Source organism: Hylobates moloch, unplaced genomic scaffold (genome assembly GCF_009828535.3).
Source record: "Hylobates moloch isolate HMO894 unplaced genomic scaffold, HMol_V3 SCAFFOLD_16, whole genome shotgun sequence".
Taxonomy (NCBI): domain Eukaryota; kingdom Metazoa; phylum Chordata; class Mammalia; order Primates; family Hylobatidae; genus Hylobates; species Hylobates moloch.
Genome location: NW_026652291.1, coordinates 36,310,028 through 36,334,938, shown reverse-complemented (window position 1 = coordinate 36,334,938; position 24,911 = coordinate 36,310,028). Strand labels below are relative to the sequence as shown.

Genomic DNA, 24,911 nt, shown 5'->3' with positions numbered 1-24,911 from the left:
CAGGCTGGCCTTGAACTCCTGACCTCATGATCCACCCGCCTCGGCCTCCCAAAGTGCTGGGATTACAGGCGTGAGCCACCGTGCCCAGCCCTGATTTCTCTTCTTGGTAGCAATTTTAACACAAGGTCTTTTTTGCCCTTCTTTCCACCCATGCTGGTACCTAGGAAATCTGAAAAAGAAGAGGAAATCAATAAACCCAGAGACTGATGGTGAAAATAGGTACAGGCAGAATTATAGTGGCCATTTGTTTAAGGTAACCAAGACTGTGTACAATCATAGCAATAAATGGCTTCAGAGAGGTTTTTCATAGTTTCTTTCCTGGTTCCCAGGTTTGAGATTATTGAATATAGCTGCTACTGAACAGTTTACATACAATAACTTTTTGAGATTAGTCCTAGAAATTTGTATAAGCCAGACAGCTTCTCCTCTAATTTGAAATAGCTAAAGTCAAAATGCCAATATCAGAAAGAATCTAGGGTCTCCTTTACTCTGTCATCTAACCAGACCGTGCTGGTCAACAGTAGTATCAAATTGGAAGGAGACAGGAAGGGCATATTTTTATCCAAGAACTATATAACCCACATAATCTCCCTTTAGGGTCATCTCTTAAGACTGTGGGTAAGGATCAACTTCACCCCCTGGTTGTTGAACTAAGTCCTGACCAAATCGCTAATAATGGGTACCAATAAATAAAATACCACATACCCAGGAAAAAAGATCTCATTCCTGAGCTGCCATTTGTTTATAAAATTCTGTATAAACCAACAGTCATTTCTCTGGGCCATCTGCTTTGGTTGGCTTAGCCAAATGTGCTGACACTACTTTTTTGTGAGATGGAGTCTTGCTCTGTTGCCCAGGCTGGAGTACAGTGGCACTATCTCAGCTCCCTGCAACCTCTGCCTCCCAGGTTCAAGCAGTTCTCCTGCCTCAGCCTTCTGACTAGCTGGAATTACAGGCACACACCACCACGCCCAGCTAATTTTTTTGTATTTTTAGTAGAGATGGGGTTTCACCATGTAGGTTAGGCTGGTCTCCAACTCCTGACCTCATAATCTGCCCACCTTGGCCTCCCAAAGTGCTGGGATTACAGGCATGAGCCACTGCACCTGGCCAGCTGACACTCCTTTTTAAGTTTAGTTCCTAAGTTGAGGCCAAAGTCCCCATATATTAATCTTTCTTTGATTTAGAAGAGATGGTAGGGCGGTAGGGAAGACTATAACCATATCTATTGTAAGATCTCAGAAAAGAAAATGAGAACAAGGTATCTCACAGAATTTCAGTATCAGTAATCCACTTACTACCTTAGGGGACCCCAGGATCCCAGGGGAAAACACCTTGCTCAAAATTCAGATAAAGATCTTTCTAAATGCCAAGGCCAAATGTCTCCCTAGAGAAGACTAAGGGAAATGTGTATGTCCTAATTTCCCTCCCTTCTCTACTTATGGCCCACTTTCATAACATTCAGTCAGGGGTTTATTGCCTCAGGCCTTTGAAGAGCCAGAATACTATTCCCATTTCTAGCCAATTTCAGTTGCTTTTGTTTAGTGTCAAGTTCATTTGCTTCATGAAGTCCTCCAAGAATGAGTATGTTTTTGACTTAAAAGCTGAAAGCAATGTGGTCAAGATTTCTTGATGTCTTGGTCTAATAGCAATTTATCAATCATGCTGGGACACTATCCTCAATGGCACTTTGGGCTATAAAAGAGACCACTTAAGTATTCTGTACTGAAATCAATCCCAAATGCAACCTGGACAAAACACCAGGATTAATTTTCTTGCTGGAGTCTTTGGACTTTTTGCCCTTTCCTTGCAACCCATTATGGTCATGCACTGCATAATGATGTTTCAGTCAATGACAGCGGTCCCATAAGATTATAAAACTGTATTTTGGCCAGGAGCAGTGGCTCACACCTGTAATCCCAGCACTTTCGGAGACCAAAGTGGGCGGATCACATGAGGCCAGGAGTTTGAGACCAGCCTGGTCAACATGGCAAAACCCTGTCTTTATTAAATATACAAAAATTAGCCGGGTGTGGTGGTGCACGTCTGTAATCCCGGCTACTCGGGAGGCTGAGGCATGAGAATCGCTTGAATCCATTAGTTGGAGGTTGCAGTGAACTTAGATTACACCACTGTACTCAAGCCTAGGTGACAGAGCGAGACTGTCTCAAACACACACACACACACACACACACACCCACCCCTGTATCTTCACTGTATCTTTTCTATGTTTAGTTATGTTTAGCTACACAAACACTTACCATTGTGTTCCCATTGCCTTCAGTATTCAGTATAGTCACATGCTATACAGGTTTGTAGCCTAGAAGCAATAGGCTATACCATACAGCCTAGGTGTGTACTGTGCTCTACCACCTAGATTTGTGTAAATACACCCTATGATTTTTTTTTTTTTTTTTTTTTTGAGACGGAGTCTTTCTCTGTCCCCCACGCTGGAGTGCAGTGGCGCGATCCCGGCTCACTGCAAGCTCCGCCTCCTGGGTTCAGGCCATTCTCCTGCCTCAGCCTCCCAAGTAGCTGGGACTACAGGTGCCCGCCAACACGCCCGGCTAATTTTTTTTGTATTTTTAGTAGAGACGGGGTTTCACCGTGTTAGCCAGGATGGTCTCGATCTCCTGACCTTGTGATCCGCCCACCTCGGCCTCCCAAAGTGCTGGGATTACAGGCTTGAGCCACCGCGCCCGGCCCACCCTATCATTTTTGCACAATAAATCGCCTAATGACACGTTTCTCAGAATGCATCCTCATTGTTAAGTGGCTCATGACTATAATAGGTGGAACAAACACCTTTGTAAGAATGGGAAGAAATTAAGTGTGAAGGCAATAGTGACGAACTTATAATAGGGGCCAAAAGACTGGACGGGGCTGACAGAAGATAAAAAATTATGACAGCGGAAGATAAACCTTGTATTTGTAAACAATAGAGCAATGACCTTCATGAAGAGGTAAAGAACCTTGGTCTTCCAAAATTTAGATGTTGACATATACAAGATAGTAAAAATAGAGCAAGGTATGTAAGAAGGAGACGTGATAAATGATTGCTAAATGGAAATTAGTGAAGAACACTCTTAAGAGTGCTATTTAAAAAACTCTATCATCCAGTGGCTCATGCCTGTAATCCCAACACTTTGGAAGACCAAGGCAGGCGGATCACGAGGTCAAGAGATCAAGACCGTCCTGGCCAACATGGTGAAACACTGTCTCTATTAACAATACAAAACTTAGCAGGGTGTGGTGGCACACGTCTGTAGTCCCAGCTACTTGGGAGGCTGAGGCAGGAGAATCGCTTGAACCCAGGAGGCGGAGGTTACAGTGAGCCGAGATTGCACCACTGCACTCCAGCCTGGCAACAGAGGGAGACTCCACCTCAGAAAACAAACAAAAAAAAAAACAAAACAAAAAACCCAACAACTCTATCCTCAGGCTAAAAAGACAGATTATGGTATAGGAAATGCTTTCAGTACTTCATGAAGAACCTTATCTGGCAGCTCTAGGCTGGGGTATCAAACAAAATCCTCAACAACATACTGATAAGGCAAGACTGTGAACAAATACCTAAAAAGGTAGTACTAACTTTGTAGGGGAGAAGTTGAAAATCAGATAACAGTAGTTATTCAAATGATAAAATGGACATCAAATCTCTGTAATTACCTAGTCCTTCCCTAAGCAATATGACTTTGACTTGGGAAAATTCAGTATATGACAGCATATGCTATTCATCAAAAAATCCAATGGTTAATTCAGTCTTCATCTTAACTCTTATTTGATTTATCAGCAAGATTCAACATAGTTGCCTCTTCTTTGACAGAATTTCTTCATTTGATTTCCTAGGATCACCCTCTCTTGGTTTTCCTGCCACCTCAACTGGTTACTCCTTCTTGATCTCCTTTTTGGGTACTCTCCTTGATTCCTTTTTGTTTTCTTGCTATGCTGCCCAGGCTGGAGTGCAGTGGCTATTCACAGTTGGAATGATAGCACATTACAACCCTGAACTAACAGGTTCAAGTGATCCTCCCACCTCAGTCTCTCAAGTAGCTGGACTATAGGTGTATGCCACCACACCCAGCTTCCTCCCCTTGACTCCTAAAGATTGGAATATCTTAAGGGCTCAATCCTGACTAACTATACACACTCATTTGGTAAGCTCACCCAGTCTTATGGCTTCATACTATCTACATGCTATCCAAACTTAAATTTTTTATTTCTAGTCCAGACCTTTCTCTTGAACTCTAGACCTTCAAACCATTCAACATTTCTACCTGGATGTTTAAGAGGCATCTTGAACCACCTGCACTGCCCTCTTCCTCGGTCTTTTAGGAAATCCTGATGGTTTTACCTTCAAAATATATCTAGAATCCAACCTCTATTACCCTGGTTCAAGCCATCATCACCATTCACCTGTATCAAATGAGACCCCTACTAGTTCTCCTCATTTCTATTCTTGGCAGCCCCATTCCTACCATCTATCCTCAACTCAGCAGCCAGAGTGATCCTTTTAAAATAAGTCGGATCATGCCATTCCTTTGCTCAAAATCCTCTAATGGCACCCCATTTCCTCAGTAAGAGCTCACATGACTGCATACCTGCCTTGCCTCACTCACGACTGACTTCATCTCCCACTATTATCCCCATCCCCCACTCTGCCTTAACACCTTGACTTCCTTGCTGTTTATCAAATACACTAGGTACACTCTTTTTTTTTTTTTTTTTTTTTTGAAATGGAGTCTTGTTGCCGCCCAGGCTGGAGTGCAGTGGCACGATCTTGGCTCACTGCAGGCTCCGCCCCCCAGGGTTCACACCATTCTCCTGCCTCAGCCTCCCGGGTAGCTGGGACTACAGGCGCCCGCCACCTCGCCCGGCTAATTTTTTGTATTTTTAGTAGAGATGGGGTTTCACCGTGTTAACTAGGATGGTCTCGATCTCCTGACCTCGTGATCCGCCCGCCTCGGCCTCCCAAAGTGCTGGGATTACAGGCGTGAGCCACTGCGCCCGGCCACCAGGTACACTCTTACTTCAGGACCTTGACGCTGGCTCTCCTTGAAATGCTCTTCCACCAAATTTCTGCATGGCCAGCTCCTTAAGCACTTTGAGGCTTTTACTCAGATGTGACCTTCTCAGTAAGGCCTATACTAAACATTCTGTATACAACTGCAACACCCTGGGCCCCCCAATACCACTTCCTATCTTCCTCTGTTCTACCTTTTCTATAGCACTTCTAACCTTTTAAACATACTACATAATTTACTATGTTTATTGTTCATTGTTTCCCCTGCTAGAACATAAGCTCCATGATAGCAGGGCTTCTGTCTCCACTGTATCCCAAGTCTCTAGAACTGTGCCTAGCACATAGTAAGGTTTTTAATAAATATATGATGAAATGAAAAGATGTGAGTGTATTAGATGGTGGAACACAAGCATGCAGGAAAAAAAAAATCTTCACATATGGGTTCCATCACCCAATAAGTGTTTCTTTTTTTCCATCTTCCTGCAGCCAATTTCATATCTTTTTTTTTTTTTTTTTTTTTTGAGACAGGGTCTCACTCTGTTCCCCAGGCTGGAATGCAGTGGCATGATTTTGGCTCACTGCAACCCCCACCTCTCAGGCTCAAGCAATCCTCCTACCTCAGCCTCCCTAGTAGCTGAGACTATAGGGACATGGCGTCACACCTGGCTAATTTTTTGTATTTTTTGTAGAGATGGGGTTTCACCATGTTGCCCAGGCTGGTCTCAAACTCTTGGGCTCAAACAATCCTCCTGCCTTGGCCCCCCCAAGTGCTGGGATTACAGGTGTGAGCCACCTAATCCAGCCCAGATATTCTTTTTTTTTTAAGACAGAGTCTCACCAGGCTGGAGTGCAGTGGCACGATCTCGGCTCACTGCAACCTTCGCCTCCCCAGTTCAAGCAATTCTCCTGCCTCAGCCTCCTGAGTAGCTGGGACTACTGGCATGTGCCACCACGCCCAGCTAATTTTTGTATTTTTAGTAGAGACAGGGTTTTGCCATGTTAGCCAGCATGGTCTCAATCTCTTGACCTTGTGATCTGCCCACCTTGGCCTCCCAAAGTGCTGGGATTACAGTAGTGAGCCACTGTGCCTGGCTCAGATATTCTTTTACAGCATTTTTACTATAATGTAGTTAAGTAGGAGCAGAGAAATAAAGGGGCTGAAATCCTATCTATCATTCAGGGTCCTTTGAAATGCTAACTGCATGAAAATTTTACCAATCTTCCCAAATCTCTTCAAGACCTCCTTCATTATCTTTTTTATGGGCCTCGGAAGCCACTTTTACATCAAGTGCATGTGTCTGTGTGTGTGCCCATGCACATCCTTTTTCTCATCTCTGTTATATTGGAAGCTCTTTGAAGGCAAAAAAATGTTCATTTTTCAGTGGCCCATAGAGCTTTACATGATGTCTTATCTAAGGATACTCAATAAATGAACAAATTGAAGTTAAAGCCCTCATCATCCTCTCTGGAATAAAGCTTGAAGTTAAAGTTATCTGCTAAAATGAGGTTTGGTAAGAAGATTTAAGACAATCTATTTCATTCTTGACTCCACTGGTAGAATTAAGAGTTTACTCCAAGGGCCAGATGTGGTGGCTCATGCCTGTAATCCCAGCACTTTGAGAGGTCAAGGCAGGTGGATCACCTGAGGTCGGGAGTTCGAGACCAGCCTGACCAACATGGAGAAACCCCGTCTATACTAAAAATACAAAATTAGCTGGGTGTGGTGGCACATGCCTGTAATCCCAGCTACTCAGGAGGCTGAGGCAGGAAAATAGCTTGAACCCAGGAGGCAGAGGTTGCGGTGAGCCAAGATCGTGCCATTGCACTCCAGCCTGGGCAACAAGAATGAAACTCCACCTCAAAAAAAAAAAAAAAAAAGTTTACTGCAAGGCATAGACTACTTCTTTTCCTGGTACATCTAAAAAAGGTATCCAAGCCTCTTAGCATTTCAGAAAGGCCCAAGTGAACAGTTGCAGGGTCTTCCAGTCTCAAACCATAAAGAGAAGGACCATCAAGGATACTGACAATACAGACAGAGCAGTGACTGCCTCCTGGAGACCACATAACTACTTAAGAAAGGAGAAAAGCCAGATGGGGACAGCCAATGCTGTCAGTACAGCTCAAAGAGCTCCACAGGCATCAATGCTTAGTTGCACAAAAAAGTCAGTTATGCTGAGTTCTTTCATCATATGTGCCTCACATGTGTTTATAACCAACTACTTGCAACCAATTAAAAACAGCTGTTTTTTTCCAATTACATGGGAGGAAAAAGCAGATACCTAGGCCTAAGTCACTGAGAGTGAATACATGTCTAGAAAAAGAAGACAGACAGAGCACACAAACATATGCAGGCCCATAAAAATGTATTTACAGCTGTTTCCAGCCTACTTCATCAGCCTACTGCCAGTGGGGGTGGTTACAGTGACTTGGCAGTAAAAATACATGTTTTTCCCTTCCATTCAGGGAAAAATTTGTCATATAAGAGAACCCTCTTGAACTACTGATGAGTCAAGGGCAGCCTTCATGCAAGAACAACTCAATCAGCCATTCCAGGTGGGTAGCAAGGAAGGACAATGTCTTGATCTCTAAGGAGTTATTAAAAGGTGAGTTTAAAAAGGGAGAAGGCCTTCTTTTTCTTCTTTTGTAGACACGGAGTCTCATTCTGTTGCTGAAGTGTGCAGCCTCAAACTCCTGGGCTCAAGCAATACTCCTGCCTCAGCCTCCTGAGCAACTGGGACTACAGGCATATGCCACCATGCCCAGTTTTCTTTCTTTTCTCTTTTTTTCTTTCTTTCTTTCATTCTTTTGTTCTTTCTTTTTATTATTATTATTAGAGACACAGTCTTGCTGTGTTGCTCAGGCTGGTCTCAAACTCATGGGTTCAATGATCTTCCTGCCTCAGCCTCCCAAAGTGTCAGGATTACAGGTACCAGCCATTGTGCCTAGCAACAGTTAGTTTTAAAAAAAATGTTTGTGAAGACAGGGTCCCACTGTGTTGCTCAGGATGGTCTCAAACTCCTGAGGCATCAAGCGATCCTCCCACCTCAGCCTCCCAAAGTGCTGGGATTACAGGCATGTGCCACTGTGCCCAGCCGAGAAGGCTTTCTTAGTGAGGAATAACAGTCATTCAGTAGCTACTAAGTACTCTCACAATAATCCTAAGAAGGTATTATTGTTGGTGGTGGTGGTATTATCCTTATTTCACAGGAGTTTGGTAAGATTAGGAAATTTTTCCAAAGCCCCCAGTTGGAAGATAAATGGATCAGGAATTTAAAGCCATTCCTAACAACTCTATCACATTATGCTTCCTTCCATAAATAAGAAGGTCGTAGAGTAAGAGGTAGCTCAGGAAAAGCAACTCGACCTGTGAAAACCCTAAAGCCCTTTCTAACAAGAATTCAGGGAAAGAGAAGGGAAAGGCAACATAAATATTTTCAAGAGACACCTACCAACCTTCCCCACACATTGCCAAATCCATTACTTCCATACCTAACTTACTAGGGAAAAAATGCTTTGGAAATGATGGATCTACACTGATCTTACTATACATAGCAGTAACAATGTCTTATATTTGAATACACATTGTTTTCAGAAAGCTTCCAAGATTATTAAATCATCACACAATATAAGGCAGAGGTGGGAGACATTTTATATAAGAAACTGAGGCTCAGACAAATACTATTATGTAACTTGCTAAGAATCAGACATGTAGTTAGTGGTAGTTAAGTTCAAGTTAGAGGACTTGAATCCAGGTATGATTTTAAGTCTAATGCTCCTTTCAATATGTAACACTGGCTCTATATGTAACTGCTGGTCTATTTATTTTATTTTCAGAATTACCACATAAAAACAGATGCCCTTCCTACCTACTTTAGAGGTCTTAGACATATTCCAGTGGACTTTTTCTTTGCCACAGCAAAATTCCCAGTTCTAGTTCTATTCCTTTCTCTAATTTTTATTTTTCACTTTTTTTTGTTTTTATTTTTTGAGACGGAGTCTCCTCTGTCACCCAGGCTGGAGTGCAGTGGTGTGATCTCGGCTCAATGCAACCTCTCCCTCCCGGGTTCAAGCGATTCTTCTGCCACAGCCTCCTGAGTAGCTGGGATGATGGGTGTGCACCACTACACCCGGCTAATTTTTGAATATTTAGTAAAGACAGTGTTTCACTATGTTAGCCAGATTGGTCTCAAAGTCCTGACCTCAAGTGATCTGCCCCCCTCAGCCTCCCCAAGTGCCGGGATTACAGGCATGAGCCACTGCACCTGGCCCCTTCATTTTTAAAGGGATTTTTAGAATGAGTTGTTTGAAATTACTAAAAAATTGGACCTGATCTTCCCTGGTAGCAAGTTTTATAGTGGATACAGGTCTTACATCTTGAAATGATCTCCTCAGCCCACTAGGAAGTCCTATTGGAAAGACTTATATAGTATTGTTTATACAGTAAATAAATTTCATCTCTTTGGAGTTTGTATAGCAAAAAAACAAAGACTGATTAACAGTCTTCCTGAGCAGGAGTGTGCAGAAGAAAAAGATGGCCTTGACTTTGGCTCACACTCAGGACCGCTCTCCATCTCGTGTTCTCAGCACTCGGCACGCACATGAAACACACAGCAGGCATCAAATAAATGCTGACTGCTTGTCATCTAGAGTCTAGTTCTGATTATGCCATTAGGTATACCATGGCAAGCCAGCTTTCCCTTACTAGCCTGCCTTAGAATCATATATCCAATAGGTACACAGAGAATATGAGAGAGAAAGAGGGAGGGAGGGAGGGAGAGAGAGAGAGAGAATGAATGGATGAATGAATGAATGTGTATGCACTTATCCTTGGCCCATGATTATTTAAGTCAAAAAGACATTAAGTTGGATTAAGAGTTTCCTGACAAGATTTTCCTCATCTAAGCATTCAAAGTTAGAACTCAAGGGATGCATCCAGCCCACAGATATCTTGTTAGGCTTGCTGAAAGTTGCTAAATATTTTTTATAGCTATGCATTAATCGTCAACATTTAAAAATTGAGGTATTACATGTAAAAATGAGGGGTACCAAATAGTCCTGAAGCCATGTTGAGGAGTAGGGCTGAAAACAGGAGGAGTTAAAACCATGTATAAAGCGTGGATAAAACTCTTCCCTTGAGTCCACATGACCAGGAAACCATCCTCTTCCCATATAAGCAGAAGTCTGGGGGTTGCCAACTGACATTGACCCAAAGAGGTTTTAGACTGGGGATACAAGGCACAGCTGGGGGTGGGATTAAACAAAAGTCTTCATATAGATCTGTAAGACTCACAGCCCCATTTCCCTATTTGGCTCTTAAGAGCCATAGTTTAATTACCAGGCAAATACTCTCTAGGTAGGAAAATGAAGATTCCTCTTTTGGGAAACTGACTGATTTCAATAGTAGAAAGTCAACAGAGAATGTCTAATATTGAAAATCCAAAAATATTATGAGCATGTTATAGGCAAAGGTAGAGAAAGGGACTGTTGTGCTTTTAAAAAATAAGCTTTATAATATTATTTGATTTAAAAATTATATAGCTGTATTACTTTGATAAAAAGAAGTACTTAATTACAAAAATAGTGGAGGTAATAAAAAAGAACAAGAAGGAAGAATAGAAAGAAAAAGAGAAGATTCATGAATAAGAAAAAATAAAAGAGGCCAGGCACAGTGATGCACACCTGTAGTCCCAGATACTTGGGAGGCTTAGGCAGGAGGATCACTTTAGCCCAGGAGCTCAAGGCTGTATGTAGTATGCTATGATTGTGCCTGTGAATAGCCACTGCACTCTAGCCAGGGCAACATAGCGAGACCCTGACTTTAAAAAAAAAAAAAAAAGAAAAGAAAAAAAATGTGGGTGGGATCTGTTAGAATAGTGGCAGAAGGGTTGAATCCCCAAATGAGTCAAGACATGCTAAAATATAATCTTAAAAGATACTTTAGTTACATACAGAGCAAGATGATGATCAAAGGGACAGATTTGCTGTGATTGACGATGTAATGCTGAAGAGTGATACAGAGAAAACAAACCCTCAATTACAGTCAGTGAATCCAACAACAGGAATAGTTATAAGGTCCTGTCCTTGTGCACAAAGAAGCCCAAGTACCAAGTAAAGGATGGGGATGCAGAACCAACCATAGCCCATGTGGAAAGTATTAAGAGATTATGGGTTCGGTGGCCTCTAAAAAAGCTTATGTGACACTGGGTGTACTTTCTGAAACACTGCATAGTGCATTTTAGAATAAAGCAGCCAAAGATTCTTATCTGGCCTGGTCAGACTAAATCTGCTAGATGTATTCAGTTAATCCATAAACGGGGTAGAACAAATTCAGGAGAGAAAATCAGTACAGCAGAGGAATTGACATAATTATTTTTTAAGGAACTACTAAATAAACTTAGGGGTACTATCTCTGGAGAACATCTAGAAGGTGACATGAGAACTTCCTTATAAGAAGGGGAAGGGACACTAGGGATGTATGTGCACAGAGAAAAGTGAGAACACAGTGAGAAGGTGGCCAAGGAAAGAGACATCGAGAGAAACCAAACCTGCCAGCACCTTGATCTTGGACTTCTAGCCTGCCGAACTGTGAGAAAATAAATTTCTGTTGTTTAAGCCACGCAGTCTGTGATACTTTGTTACTGCAGCTCTGGCAGACTAGATGGTCGATATTCTAAATCAGTAAAGAAAGCAGCAGGGGTCTGGGCACAGTGGCTCATGCCTATACGCCCAGCACTTTGGGAGGCCAAGGTGGGACGATCACTTAAGCTCAGAGTTTGAGGCTACAGTGAACCAAGGTCATGCCACTCCACTCCAGCCTGGGCAAGAGAGTGAGACCTTGTCTCTTACAAAAAAAAAAAAGAGAAAGCAGCAGGGAGAAGAAAAAAACCTACGATACTATTGCTAATTCTTTCCTATTCTCTCTATTCAAACGTGAAAAAGATTCCAGAGAATAGTCCTGGGGAGAAGAAGGATTATCCACATTCTATTTTTAAAGTCATACTAACAAATTAAAAGCTTTTCAAGATCAGGTAAAAGATATAATTAAACCAAAGATTACTTCTCAACGAATCAAGCTAGGATTTTCAGGCGTGGGAGACTTGTATCCGCAACCACTTCAAGTGCTAGAACATCACTCTTTGTTCAAGTAGACTACTGCTGTTCCATTTGCTTGTGCTTCAAAGGTAAGCTGTTTCACTCATGCTTTCTAAATTCTAGAAGGGGAAAAGCCCTTTTGTAACTTGTTTAGTAACTAGACCACAGCAAATGTTGAGTTATGCCAAAAGTAGGCCTCAACAGGTTTTGAAAGGCAGATGTTTGGTAAGAATATTGTTAATTCAGCAACAGCCAAGAACTTCCCTAAACTCTGAGCACTACTATACACACATTTTGTGTAATATACTTGGCATAGTCCTCTAATTTTCCTAAAGGCCATTTTCCAGCTTAATGTCATGTATCACCTGGAACAGATGGCTATATTGAGCTGTTTGAGTATTAAAAACAGACATTTTTCTACCATTAGGTAACACTCATTGAGCACGTGAAGACACTATTATCAAAAATAAAGAAGATTATGAAACAAACCATTCTAAGGAAAAAAAAAAAAGGGAGAAAAAAACTAAGTAAAAAGAATGAGGAGGTATGATCCACATTGTTTGAAAGCTCAGATGGCTTAAATACAAATTTATGGAAAGCTGCAGCCTTTTTTCAGAATACAGTTATAGCAAATGTAAAAATATTTCTTCCTAATTTCTTTGACGTCCTAGGTCAACAAAGCCCCAGGGAACATACCTGTCCATCAACAAAGAAAGTCTCTCTTTAGTTAACATGACCAGGGAAAACAAAGGAAAGAAAGAGCCCTACCAACCATTTGTAAAGTAATAAGCAAGAATATGAAGATGGATAATAAAAGCAAAGCATGTAAAAGCAAGACAAAAATATTCCAGGTGTGGGCTGGGTGCGGTGGCTCGCACCTGTAATGCCAGCACTTTGGCAGGCTGAGGAGGGGAGATCATCTGAGGTCAGGAGTTCGAGACCAGCCTGGTCAACATGGTGAAACCCCGTTTCTACTAAAAATACAAAAAATTAGCCAGTATGGTGGCGTGTGCCTGTAATCCCAGCTACTCGGGAGGCTGAGGCAGGAGAATCGCTTGAACCCGGGAAGCAGAGGTTGCAGTGAACCAAGATCACACCAGTGCACTCCAGCTTGGGCAACAAGAGTGAAACTTTGTCTCAAAAAAAAAAAAAAAAAAAAAAATCCAGGTGTGAAATAGGAAGAGATTGGAAATAAGGGACATAAAGGAGTTCTATGAAGTCTGAAGAAAGGTTTTTAGGAGGAAAAAAAAAATCTAAGCATCATTTACGTCAGATAAGGCTATGTCTGAGGGATATAGTTTAATCTGATTTATAATTTTTATTTTTAAATTTCCTTTGGTTACAGCTTATGTTAGAAGAGAAATGTTGTCCTCTACTGCTAAAGACCTGTCCCCTCAGGGCACAGCATGCCAAAGGTCAACAGAGCCAGCAATAGCAGTACGTTCATGCAAAGGATATACTCGCCTGCTTCTGGATCTGCAGGAATTCTCCACATGTACAGGTTGAAGTCATCAGAGCCTGAAAGGATATACTGTTGGAAAAAAATATATAGATAACATTATATATTATAATATAGAATAATATGTTTATTGTTATATTATATATTGCATTTAATTTTTTTTTTTTGAGATGGAGTCTTGCTCTGTTGTCCAGGCTGGAATACAGTGGTGCAATCTCAGCTCACTGCAACCTCCGACTCCTGGGCTCAAGTGATTCTCCTGCCTCAACCTCCCGAGTAGCTGGGACTACAGGCACGCACCACCATGCCCAGCTAATTTTTTGTATTTTTCAGTAAAGATGGGGTTTCACCATGTTGGCCAGGCTGGTCTCAGACTCCTGACTTCAGGTGATCCGCTGGCCTTGGCCTCCCAAAGTGCTGGGATTACAGGTGTGAGTCACCACAACCGGCCTAAACATAGTGATTTTTAATATATCTATCTGTACAGAGATTTCCTTTAAATAAACAAGATAAATGGGCATATATTTATAAGGCACCACACAGCAAACACCCTCCTAAAAATACCTGCAAATCAAAAGGCATGTTAGTTAAAGCTCAGCAACAACAACAACAACAAAATGACCTAATTCAAAAAGGGGCAAATTAGACAGTTCTCCAAAGAAATATACAAATGGCTACTAAGTACATGAAAAGATGCTCAACATCACTAATAATCAGAAAAATGCAAATCAAAAACCACAATGAAATACTATTTCACACCCATTAGGATGACTATTACCAAAAAAAAAAAAAATGACAAGTATTGGCAAGGATGTGGAGAAAGTGGGAACCCTTGTGCATTGCTGGTGGGAATGACTAACGAACAGTGCAGCTACTGTAGAAAACAATATGGCAATTCTTCAACAAGTTAAACATAAAACTACCATATGATGCAGCAATTACAATCCTAGGTATATATCCAAGAATTGAAAGCAGGGACTCTAAGAGATATCTGTATACCCATTTTCATAGCAGCATTATTCACAATAGCCAAAAGGTGGAAACAACCCAAGGGTCTACTGACAGATGAACGGATAAACAAAATGTGGTAATATATACAATGGAATATTATTCAGCCTTTAAAAGGAAGGAAATTCTGACACATGCTACATGGATAAACCGTGACATTATACTAAATGAAATAAGGCAGAAACAAAAAGACAGATATTGTATGGCTCCATTTATATGAGGCACTTAAGAGTAATAAAATTCACAGAAACAGCAAGTGGTTGCCAGGAGCTGAGAGGAGGGAGAATGAAGAGTTAGCATTTATTTGTTGGGGAGTTTCAGTCTGGGATGGTGAAGAAGTTCTGAAGGTAGATAGTGGTGATGGCTGCACAGCAATGTGATTGTACTTAATGCCACTGAACTGTGTATTTTTAAATGGTTAAAACGGTAAATCTCATGTTATGTATATTTTACTACAATAAAAAAAAAATTTAATGCAGAATGTAAAAACTAGGTGCTTCCCAGAGATCTTTTACATAAGGCCAAGTATCCTGAACTTCCTTACTGCCAGCTGATATCTTTGAGCAGGAAGCCATCACCAACATAGCCATGAATTAGTGCCTGGGCATAATTTTATGTGGCAGCTCCAAACTGCTTGATCTCAAAAAAGACACTGTGCCAGATCTACTCTAATGTGAACTCATAAAAGCATTGTCTAACATTATCTAATAGCAATCAGAGAGTAATTTTGAGAGTTCATTTATTTCCAACACATAAGTGTTTTACTTTAAGGTGAGGTCAGCATTACTTCTTCCTGTCTTTTGCCCCCATCTGCTCATTTCTCTGAAAAAGAAAGGCCTACTGTTTTCCTTTTGTGTGTGTGTATGTGACAGCGTCTCGCTGTGTTGCCCATGCTAGAGTGCAGTGGCACGATCATGGCTCACTGCCGTCTTGACCTCCTGGGCTCAAGTGATCCTCCTGCCTCACCCTCCCCAGAAGATGGATCACAGGCATGCACCATGACACGTAGCTTATTTATTTATTTATTTATTTATTTTATTTATGAGACAGGGTCTTGCTCTGTCACCCAGGCTGGAGTGCGGTGGCACAATCATTGCTCACTGCAGCCTTGACCTCCTGGGCTCAAATGATCGTCCTGCCTTAGCCTCCCAAGGAGCTGGGACTACAGGCAGGCACCACCACACCCAGCTAATTTTTTATACAGACAGGTGTCTCACTTCCATTGCCCAGGCTGGTCTCAAACTTCTGGGCTCAAGTGATCCTCCTGCCTCAGCCTCTCAATGTGTTGGGATTACAGGAATAGGCTACACGCCTAGCCAGGTCTAGAGTTTTCTAAAGAAAATGTCATACTTGAAAATGACATCGAACATCCCCAAAAAGTGTAAGTCCAACATACACACAACCTCCTAACATAAATTACTAAATACTATGCAATCACTTAAAATCAATTTCCTAGCCTTCAAAACACTTGTAGGAACATGAGAAAAAAGGCAAAGACAGGTAGGTTTAAAGATGAAGAAAATGCTATCTATAGGGATTAGGTAACCAGGGCACAGTGGAAAAAGCAGTGGGCTCAGTTTCTTTATCTGCAAAATGAAAGAACTGGACTGGTAGCTCTGTGAGGCTCATTTAATTATAAGATTCTATGATTACACTGTGAAGGAATGTTGGAGGCTGGATTAGACCTGAAAAGTCCCTAAGCTGCCAGCCCAAGTGATTTGATAAGTCACTCCACAGACATGTTCAAGACAAGGAAACTCATGAGGCCAGTCTTGTTAAACTTTAATTTAAAAGTTTCCTAAACTGCAACAACAAAGAAAAAACAACATGATTTCAAAAATGTGCCAAGGACTTGAATAGACATTTCTCCAAAGTAGAACATGGCCATATACAAATGGCCAATAAGCACATGAAAAGATGTTCAACATCGGCTGGGCACGGTGGCTCACGCTTGTAATCCCAGCACTTTGGGAGGCCGAGGCGGGCGGATCACGAGGTCAGGAGATCGAGACCACGGTGAAACCCTGTCTCTACTAAAAATACAAAAAATTAGTCAGGCGTGGTGGCGGGCGCCTGTAGTCCCAGCTACTTGGAGAGGCTGAGGCAGGAGAATGGCGTGAACCCGGGAGGCGGAGCTTGCAGTGAGCCGAGATCGTGCCACTGCACTCCAGCCTGGGCGACAGAGCGAGACTCCGTCTCAAAAAAAAAAAAAAAAAAAGATGTTCAACATCACTGATCATTAGGGAAATGCAAATCAAAACAATGAGATACCACCTCATACCCATTAGAATGGTTACTATGAAAAACAAAACAAAGACCCAGAAAATAGTTCCCCAAAAAATTAAAGATAGAATTATCATATGATCCAGCAATTCCAATTCTGGGTATACATCCAAAAGTATTGAAAACAAGATTAGAGATACTTGCAACCTATGTTCATAACAGCACTGTTTATAATGGCCAAGAGGTGGAATCAATCCCCTGTGTGTCCACCAACATCATTCAGCCTTAACAAGGAAGGAAATTCTGACACATGCTACCACATGGATCAACTCTGAGGACATCACATCATGCTAACTGAAATAAGCCAGTCACAAAAAGACAAATACTATATGATCCTATTAGAGTAGTCATGAAAATTCAGACGCAAAGTAGAATGGTGGTTGCCAGGGCCTAGTGGGAGGGGAAATGGGGAGTTGATGTTTAGTGGACACAGGGTTTCAGTTTGAGATGAAGAAGAAGTTCTAGAGATGGATGGTGGTGATGGCTACACAACAATGTAAATGTACATATATATTTAATGTACTTTTTTTTTTTTTTGAGACAGAGTTTCTGCCGCCCAGGCTGGAGTGCAGTGGTGCAATCTGGGCTCACTGCAACCTCCATCTCCGGGATTCAAGCAATTTTCATGCCTCAGCCTCCCCAGCAGCTGGGACTACAGGCGGGCGCCACCATTTCCTGTTACCTGTTACACGTTTAAAAGAGGCTATGAACTTCATGTGGAATTCCTGCTACCCTGCCCCGCATACCACTGCAAACTAAACAAACAAAAAATAATATTTAAAAAGAGTGAGCCCAGTGGGCTTATCAGGGGTTTTACTATTTCATCGTGAAGTATCAGCGCTTTCCTATTTGTTCGGCTATTCACCAGGGCAAAGCCATGAGAAGGGAAAACGGGATTCCCAGACAGAATGCTGACTCAGAAGACTGCCTTAGAAGGAAGAAAACTCTCCCAGAGTTAACGCCTGTTGGGTTTAATATGACAGCTCCTAAAATATGCAGAAAATGCATAGAATGTACAGGCTTCCTCTTACGGATAAAGGCAACTCCTGACCTCTCTTCCTCTTGGACCTGTTCTTCCACCCACCACAAGAGAACAGCTCGGGATGATTTTTAGGGAGGGCGTCTTGCCTCACTGCCATCTAGTGAGGGCATTTAAGTGTTCACACACTCTGGAATCACAAAACTGTCCTGCAGAATTCATTATGGCATTTCACAGTTGTCTGCTGGATGCCTTCTAGCATTAAAATTTGGCTGCCTGGGGTACTGCTGACTATAAGGACAGAAATAAAAGTGAGGTCATTCCTTTATTCATTAAACAAATATTTATTGAATGTCTAATATGTGTTAGGCATTGTTCCAGGGAAGGGAAGGCAGAGTTGATCAAAAGAGACCCTGTTTGTGTCCCATGAAGCTCACATTCTATTAATGGGAAGGGGAAAATATTATAGACATATATAATGTGGGTAGAGCAAAAAAAAAGTTAAACAAAAAAAATACACATATATATAATGTGTCCAGTGGTGACAAATATTACAGAGGAAAATTAAACAGCAGGTTAGCGCATATAGGGAGTGCTGGGGGTTGGGGTGTTAGTTTCCGTTTTACAGAGGGTGGTCACAGAAGGCCTCTTTGATAAAATGGTATTTTGAATAGAGCCCTGAAGGAAATGAGGGAGCAAGTTATGTGGATATCTGGGAGAAGAGTATTCCAGGAGAGCAGACAGAGTTCTGACTATTTTAAAATATAAGGTAGCCATTAAGAGCTCTTTTGTCTTTTTTTTTAAGCTTTGTGGAAATAAAGATTATTTCAAGTGAGCTGAGTACAGAGATACATTTGCTATCATAAGAGCAACTAGAAAGATTCCTGTCTTCTAAAGCTATGTTGAAAGGGTCATCCCCTCCTTGACTCGGGCTGGTTGGGGCCACTGAGTGGGGCCCTGCTGATGGTTAGTGCTTAAGAGGACCACCAGGACACTGCAGGTCTAGGCGGGCCATCTTACAAATATTTGCTGTCGGATACAAGGAAATATAAGCAAGAAAACAAAGACCAAACAGTGCCAGTGGCACTGTTTCACTACCAAAGGAAACAAACCCAATGTACTTCATTGTATTAAAACTTAAGAAACACAGTAATTATTTCAATTAACCAGAAAACTGAACTTCACCTCAAGTGGTGAAATTGGAGGCACAGGTTTTTCTGTCTTTTCTTTTTTTATTTTGATGATCTAATTTCAAATAGTACCTGCTCATTCTCACCCAGGAAATCTGGTGTTTGGGGTCTGAAGCTGACCTGGAGTAAAACGCTTCTGGCCTAGATAACAGAAAGGCTCTGCAGCAGATACTCCTATATAAATAGGTAAGCTATAGAAACATAGTAGAAAAATTGGTTACCCAAAATTCCTATGTTTCATATTTTTTATTCCCTTTTATGATGTATGACTTCACAACCAATGTTCATATTTAATACACTACTATGAAAAAAACTAAAAATTACTATTCGACTTTAGAAAGGCAAAAACTAAGTAAGATGATATGAAGTTTGTGGCCAAATGGGGACATGAATACGAAAAATTCATTACCTTCTCTAAGTTATTTATTTTTAACATCATTCTAAACATGATGAGGGGGAAACCACAAATTAAAAACTCACTTCATGTTCTGCTTTTGTACTAAAAAAAGGCAATAACAAATATAAGAGGAAAAAATAAATAATAAGATTTAAAAGAATATAAGAAAAAATAAAAAACAAAAAAATGAAACTCACTTCACACAGCCTTTTATCTTATACTCTATTGAGAAGAACAGGGCGGGGCTCCAAGAGGAAGAAAGAATGTTTTAGATACTTCATTATCTAGGCAATAAAGTCCCCATTTCCCAAAACACCCTGAGTTGAGGGGGAGGTAGGAGATCCATAGACTACAATTACATCAGAGTGGAAGATACATTTAATTTTTGTTTGGTTTTGTGGGTAAGGTGGGAAATATCAATGCTAAAATGAACATGAGTTGTGTGGACACACATTATCCATAATCTTTCCCAGCTGGCCACAAAGGTTAAAAGTTGGCCACATTCTGATTCACCTCACTTTTCATTCATTCTGTGGTCCAAGAGGGCAAGCTATTTACTGATTTGAATGTTTACTGATCTAGACATTTTAAGTAGGGTTAACCTGAGGCCAGTGCATGGTGGGGTTTCATCCAATCCACTGTCAGTGTGGAGATACTAACTTGCTCAAGCATAGGAAGAGATCAACAACTCTCTCTCAATAGATTTCAGGAAGGAACCACCATCATGACCACCACCAAGAACAACACTGAAAAAGATTACTGACTGGTATTTGTCACTGTCCCACTGACCCAAATATCCTCTGTCAATCCATTGACCTTTATAGAAAATATGTGTGTGTGTATTTGTGTGTATGTGTGTGTTTGTGGTGCGTGCTTACACAGGATTTGATCTTCTCCAACATCTGTTGATGAAGAAGGAAACATATTAATCAAAGTTACTATTCATTGAGTACTGATCAACTTACCCAGTTCTCTCCAAAGGCTCCTTCCATAGTAATTGATTAATGACTCTCCAGTAAATGGCATGCCTGTCTAATTAGCTGTACTGACTAGGACAGAAAAACCAGATGGCTCACTAGCCTGGATCAGTAACAGCAGAGAGACTGCTATTTAAATGTAAATCAAACACAGCTCTTATTTTCCCCTGACCTTCTGTCAGAAGGGGAAAAACAATGTGATTGAAAACTTTGTGATATGCTCTCTAGATGACTATTTCCAGAAAAAGGTTTGCTAATTGGCATATAATACACCTTTGATCATACCATTTATAACCAGTGCTTGCCACAAATACCAACCAAAGCAATCAGAGCAAATTTTCTTTGGAAATGGGCAAAGCCGTAGATTTATTTTATTTGTGGTAAGAGAAATTTCATTGCCTCCCAATAAAAGCATACAAATATGCATACCCATAAGATTAACACTATTTTTGCAAGTGAAGTTACATTATTCTTGCTTCTTTGAGCCATTTGCCATTTCAGCTCCATTAGGCTTCTGGAATCTTTCAGTTTATTAAAATAACCAACCTTTACGGGTTCTGTGTAGAAAAAATTCTATTAATAAAGGAATATTCCATAAAGGCAGCCAATAACAGTCAAATAACCAGCAGAAAAGGAAAAAAGTGCTATAAATTACCAACAGCTGGTTATAACAAAGTGGCCAGCGTTACTTAAAGATGAATCTTTATTTGGCAAACCATTTTGGAAACCTGAGCAAGATGAGGGGCCATTAACCATTAGCCCCCCCTCCATGGGCTTCAGTTTTCGTATGCGAGGGTTGGGGAGTGAGGAGATGATAGCACTCACTTCAGTCCATATATGAGTATTTACACTCTTCATTCAAGCAAAGGTGTTCCAGCATTCTGAGGAAGTAACATTATTTTTTCTCCAAAGCTTGAAGATACCTCAAAAAGAGGCAAAGCTCTTCTACTAAAAGTAAAATTTCTAAGGAGGAGGATGAGACAGGTTATACTCTGTTCCCCTTCATTAACATCTACCAGGGATTTCCTAGTGGGGCCCAGACTCTTAGCCAGGAGCCATGCATTAAAGAACTGCCGTGTCCTGTCACCAGATCACATCAATTCCACTTGTTCCTAAGAAGAATCCAGGTCACCTTGTGTTCCTTTACAGCTGAACGATTATAAACCAGACCATACCTAGCAGGCCTCATATACTCCAAAACCTTTTAAGCTTTTAAGTTCTAAAATTGCATCAGTAAACAGACTAAAAGACAACATAATCCAAAGGTAAAATCTTAATCCAGGATTGTTAATACCTGAGCCTCTAGGTTTCAAGAGTTCCATAAACACTTTATTATTATATGGAAAACAATGTAGATGTGTACATTTTTCTGAGATGACTGTTTATAGCTTTTAGAGTTTCAAAAAGGTCCAGGATTCAAAAAGAGTTATAAATGGCTGATTTAATAAAGTTATATTCCAGAACTGAGTAGCTGTACTGTGTGGCACTGTGGTCTAGACACCACTTGGACAGGATGTCTCACCTGCTGATGAAACTCCTACACAAGAAGATCAAGAAGTGGAACCTCAAATTGCGGCAGCGGAACCTAAAGTTGCATGGGGCCTCAAATCTGACCCTGTCCGAACTCAAAATAGAGATGTGTCTGAAGAAACAATGGGAGGTGGAAAGGTTAGAAAATCAAAACATGCTATGAACGTGGGCTTATCAGATGCTCAAAATGGGGATGTGTCTCAAGAAGCAGTGGAAAATATAAAAGTTAAAAAATCTCCCCAGAAATCCACTGTATTAACCAATGGTGAAGCAGCAATGCAGTCTCCTAATTCAGAATCAAAAAAGAAAAAGAGAAAAATGGTGAATGATGCTGAGTCTGATACAAAAAAAGCAAAAACTGAAAACAAAGGGGAATCTGAAGAAGAAAGTGCCAAGACTCCTAAAGAAACAGAAAATAATGTTGAGAAGCCAGATGATGAAGATGACAGTGAGGTGCCCAGCCTGCCCCTGGGACTGACAGTAGCTTTTGAGGATACTTCATTTGCTTCTCTATGTAATCTTGTCAATGAAAACACTCTGAAGGCAATAAAAGAAATGGATTTTACAAACACGACTGAAATTCAGCAAAAAAGTATCAGACCACCTCTGGAAGGCAGGGATCTTCTTGCAACTACAAAAACTGTCAGTGGTAAAACCCCGACTTTTCTCATCCCTGCAGTTGAACTCATTGTTAAGTTAAATTTCATGCCCAGGAATGGAACGGGGGTCCTTATTCTCTCACCTACTAGAGAACTAGTCATGCAAACTTTTGGTGTTCTTAAGGAGCTAATGACTCACCACGTGCATACCTATGGGTTGATAATGGGTGGCAGTAATAGATCCGCTGAAGCAAAGAAACTTGCTAATGGGATCAACATCATTGTGGTCACACCAGGCTGTCTGCTGGACCATATGCAGAATATCCCAGGGTTTATGTATAAAAATCTGCAGTGTCTGGTTATCAATGAAGCTGATCGTATCTTGGATGTTGAATTCGAAGAGGAATTAAAACAAATTATTAAACTTTTGCCATCACGTAGACAGACGATGCTCTTTTCTGCCACCCAAACTCAAAAAGTTGAAGGCCTGGCAAGGATTTCTCTGAAAAAGGAGCCATTGTATGTTGGTGTTGATGATGATAAAGCTAATGCAACAGTGGATGGTCTTGAGCAGGGATATGTTTTTTGTCCTTCTGAAAAGAGATTCCTTCTACTCTTTACATTCCTTAAGAAGAACCAAAAAAGGAAGCTTATGGCCTTCTTTTCATCTTGTATGTCCGTGAAATACCACTATGAGTTGCTGAACTACATTGATTTGCCCGTCTTGGCCGTTCATGGAAAGCAAAAGCAAAATAAGTGTACAACCACATTCTTCCAGTTCTGCAATGCAGATTTAGGAACACTATTGTGTACAGATGTGGCAGCAAGAGAACTGGACATTACTGAAGTTGACTGGATTGTTCAGTATGACCCTCCAGATGACCCTAAGGAATAATATTCATCGTGTGGGTAGAACAGCCAGAGGCCTAAATGGGAGAGGGCATGCCTTGCTCATTTTGCACCCAGAAGAATTGGGTTTTCTTCACTACTTGAAACGATCCAAGGTTTCATTAAGTGGATTTGACTTTTCCTGGTCTAAAATTTCTGACATTCAGTCTCGGCTTGAGAAATTGATTCAAAAGAACTACTTTTTTCATAAGTCAGCTCAGGAAGCATATAAATCATACATACAAGCCTACAATTCCCATTCTCTGAAACAGATCTTTAATGTTTAATAACTTAAATTTGCCTCAAGCTGCTCTGTCATTGGTTTCAAGGTGCCTCCCTTTGTTGATCTGAACGTCAACAGCAATGAAGGCAAGCAGAAAAAGTGAGTAGGCAGTGGTGGATTTGGCTACCAGAAAACCAAGAAAGTTGAGAAGTCCAAAATCTTTAAACACATTAGCAAGCAAGCATCCAACAGCAGGCAGTTCTCTCACTGAAGACATGCCTTTCTTTCATCTTGAATAACTTTGTCCTAAAATGATTCTTTTCCTCCCTTGATTTAACAGGATTTTTGTAGCCTTTAGAATTTGGACTTATCTAACAAGAGTATAAATTGACTTCGGTTGCAAGCACTGAACACTGTTACTTCTATCAAGTCTCTCTTTTATTTTTGGGATATAAAACAGGCTTTAATTTTCTTGGTTGCCCAAGGGCAGAGTAAGGAATATCTGATCTTTCTTGTGATGATATAATATTTTAATTTTAAATATCCCTCACTCATACACACAAATGTATGTTACTGTTTTAATTATTTTTGTACCTTTAAAAAAAAAAAGTTATATTCCCTCTACCTTCTCTTTACAAAACAGAAAGTCTGCCCCCTTCCTCAAAAAAAGCTTCCTAAAACATTCACGCTCTAAACAAGACATACAAGGAATTCCTCTGCCACAACGTTATGTCTTCAGTTCTTCCTCACCAGACCGTATCATTGCTTGATCTCTATAACACAGTGGGCAGCATGCCTATGAGCAAGAGGGTACAGTCATAAACAAGAAACTGAGTCTAGTCCTGGTTTTGCTAACAATTCGATTTGCCATTTCACACTACTGTCGGCCTCAGTTTCACATGTGGATAAAACCTGTCCAATTGCACCCAAAGGTTGCTGAGACCATTCAAATATAGTAGTGGGCTGGACATTGTGGTTCATGCCTGTAATCCCAGCACTTTGGGAGGCTGAGGCGGGTGGATCACTTGAGGTCAGGAGTTCGAGACCAGCCTGGCCAACGTGGCAAAACCCCGTCACTACTAAAAACACAAAAAATTAGCTGGGCGTGGTGGCGCGTGCCTATAATTCCAGCTACTCCGGAGGCTGAGGCACGAGAATTGCTTGAACCTGGGAGGCAGAGGTTGCAGTGAGCCTAGATGGAGCCACTGTACTCCGGCCTGGATGATAGAGCAAGACTCCATCTAAAAACAAACAAACGACGAC

The 24,911-nt window shown here is 41.1% G+C and overlaps 1 protein-coding gene and 1 pseudogene across 5 annotated transcripts in view; one reads left to right on the top strand and one right to left on the bottom strand.

Moving 5' to 3' along the window:
• The window catches only part of DCAF5 (DDB1 and CUL4 associated factor 5), a 108,198-nt gene that overhangs the window by 14,700 nt on the left and 68,587 nt on the right, over positions 1-24,911 (bottom strand). For all 5 annotated transcript variants that reach the window (XM_058429421.1, XM_032179332.2, XM_032179334.2 and 2 more), the window contains one exon: positions 13,580-13,646. In XM_058429421.1, coding sequence (XP_058285404.1) covers positions 13,580-13,646 — 67 coding nt within the window. The remainder of the gene's footprint in view (positions 1-13,579; positions 13,647-24,911) is intronic.
• On the top strand, positions 21,873-23,966 carry LOC116484525 (ATP-dependent RNA helicase DDX18-like; annotated as a pseudogene).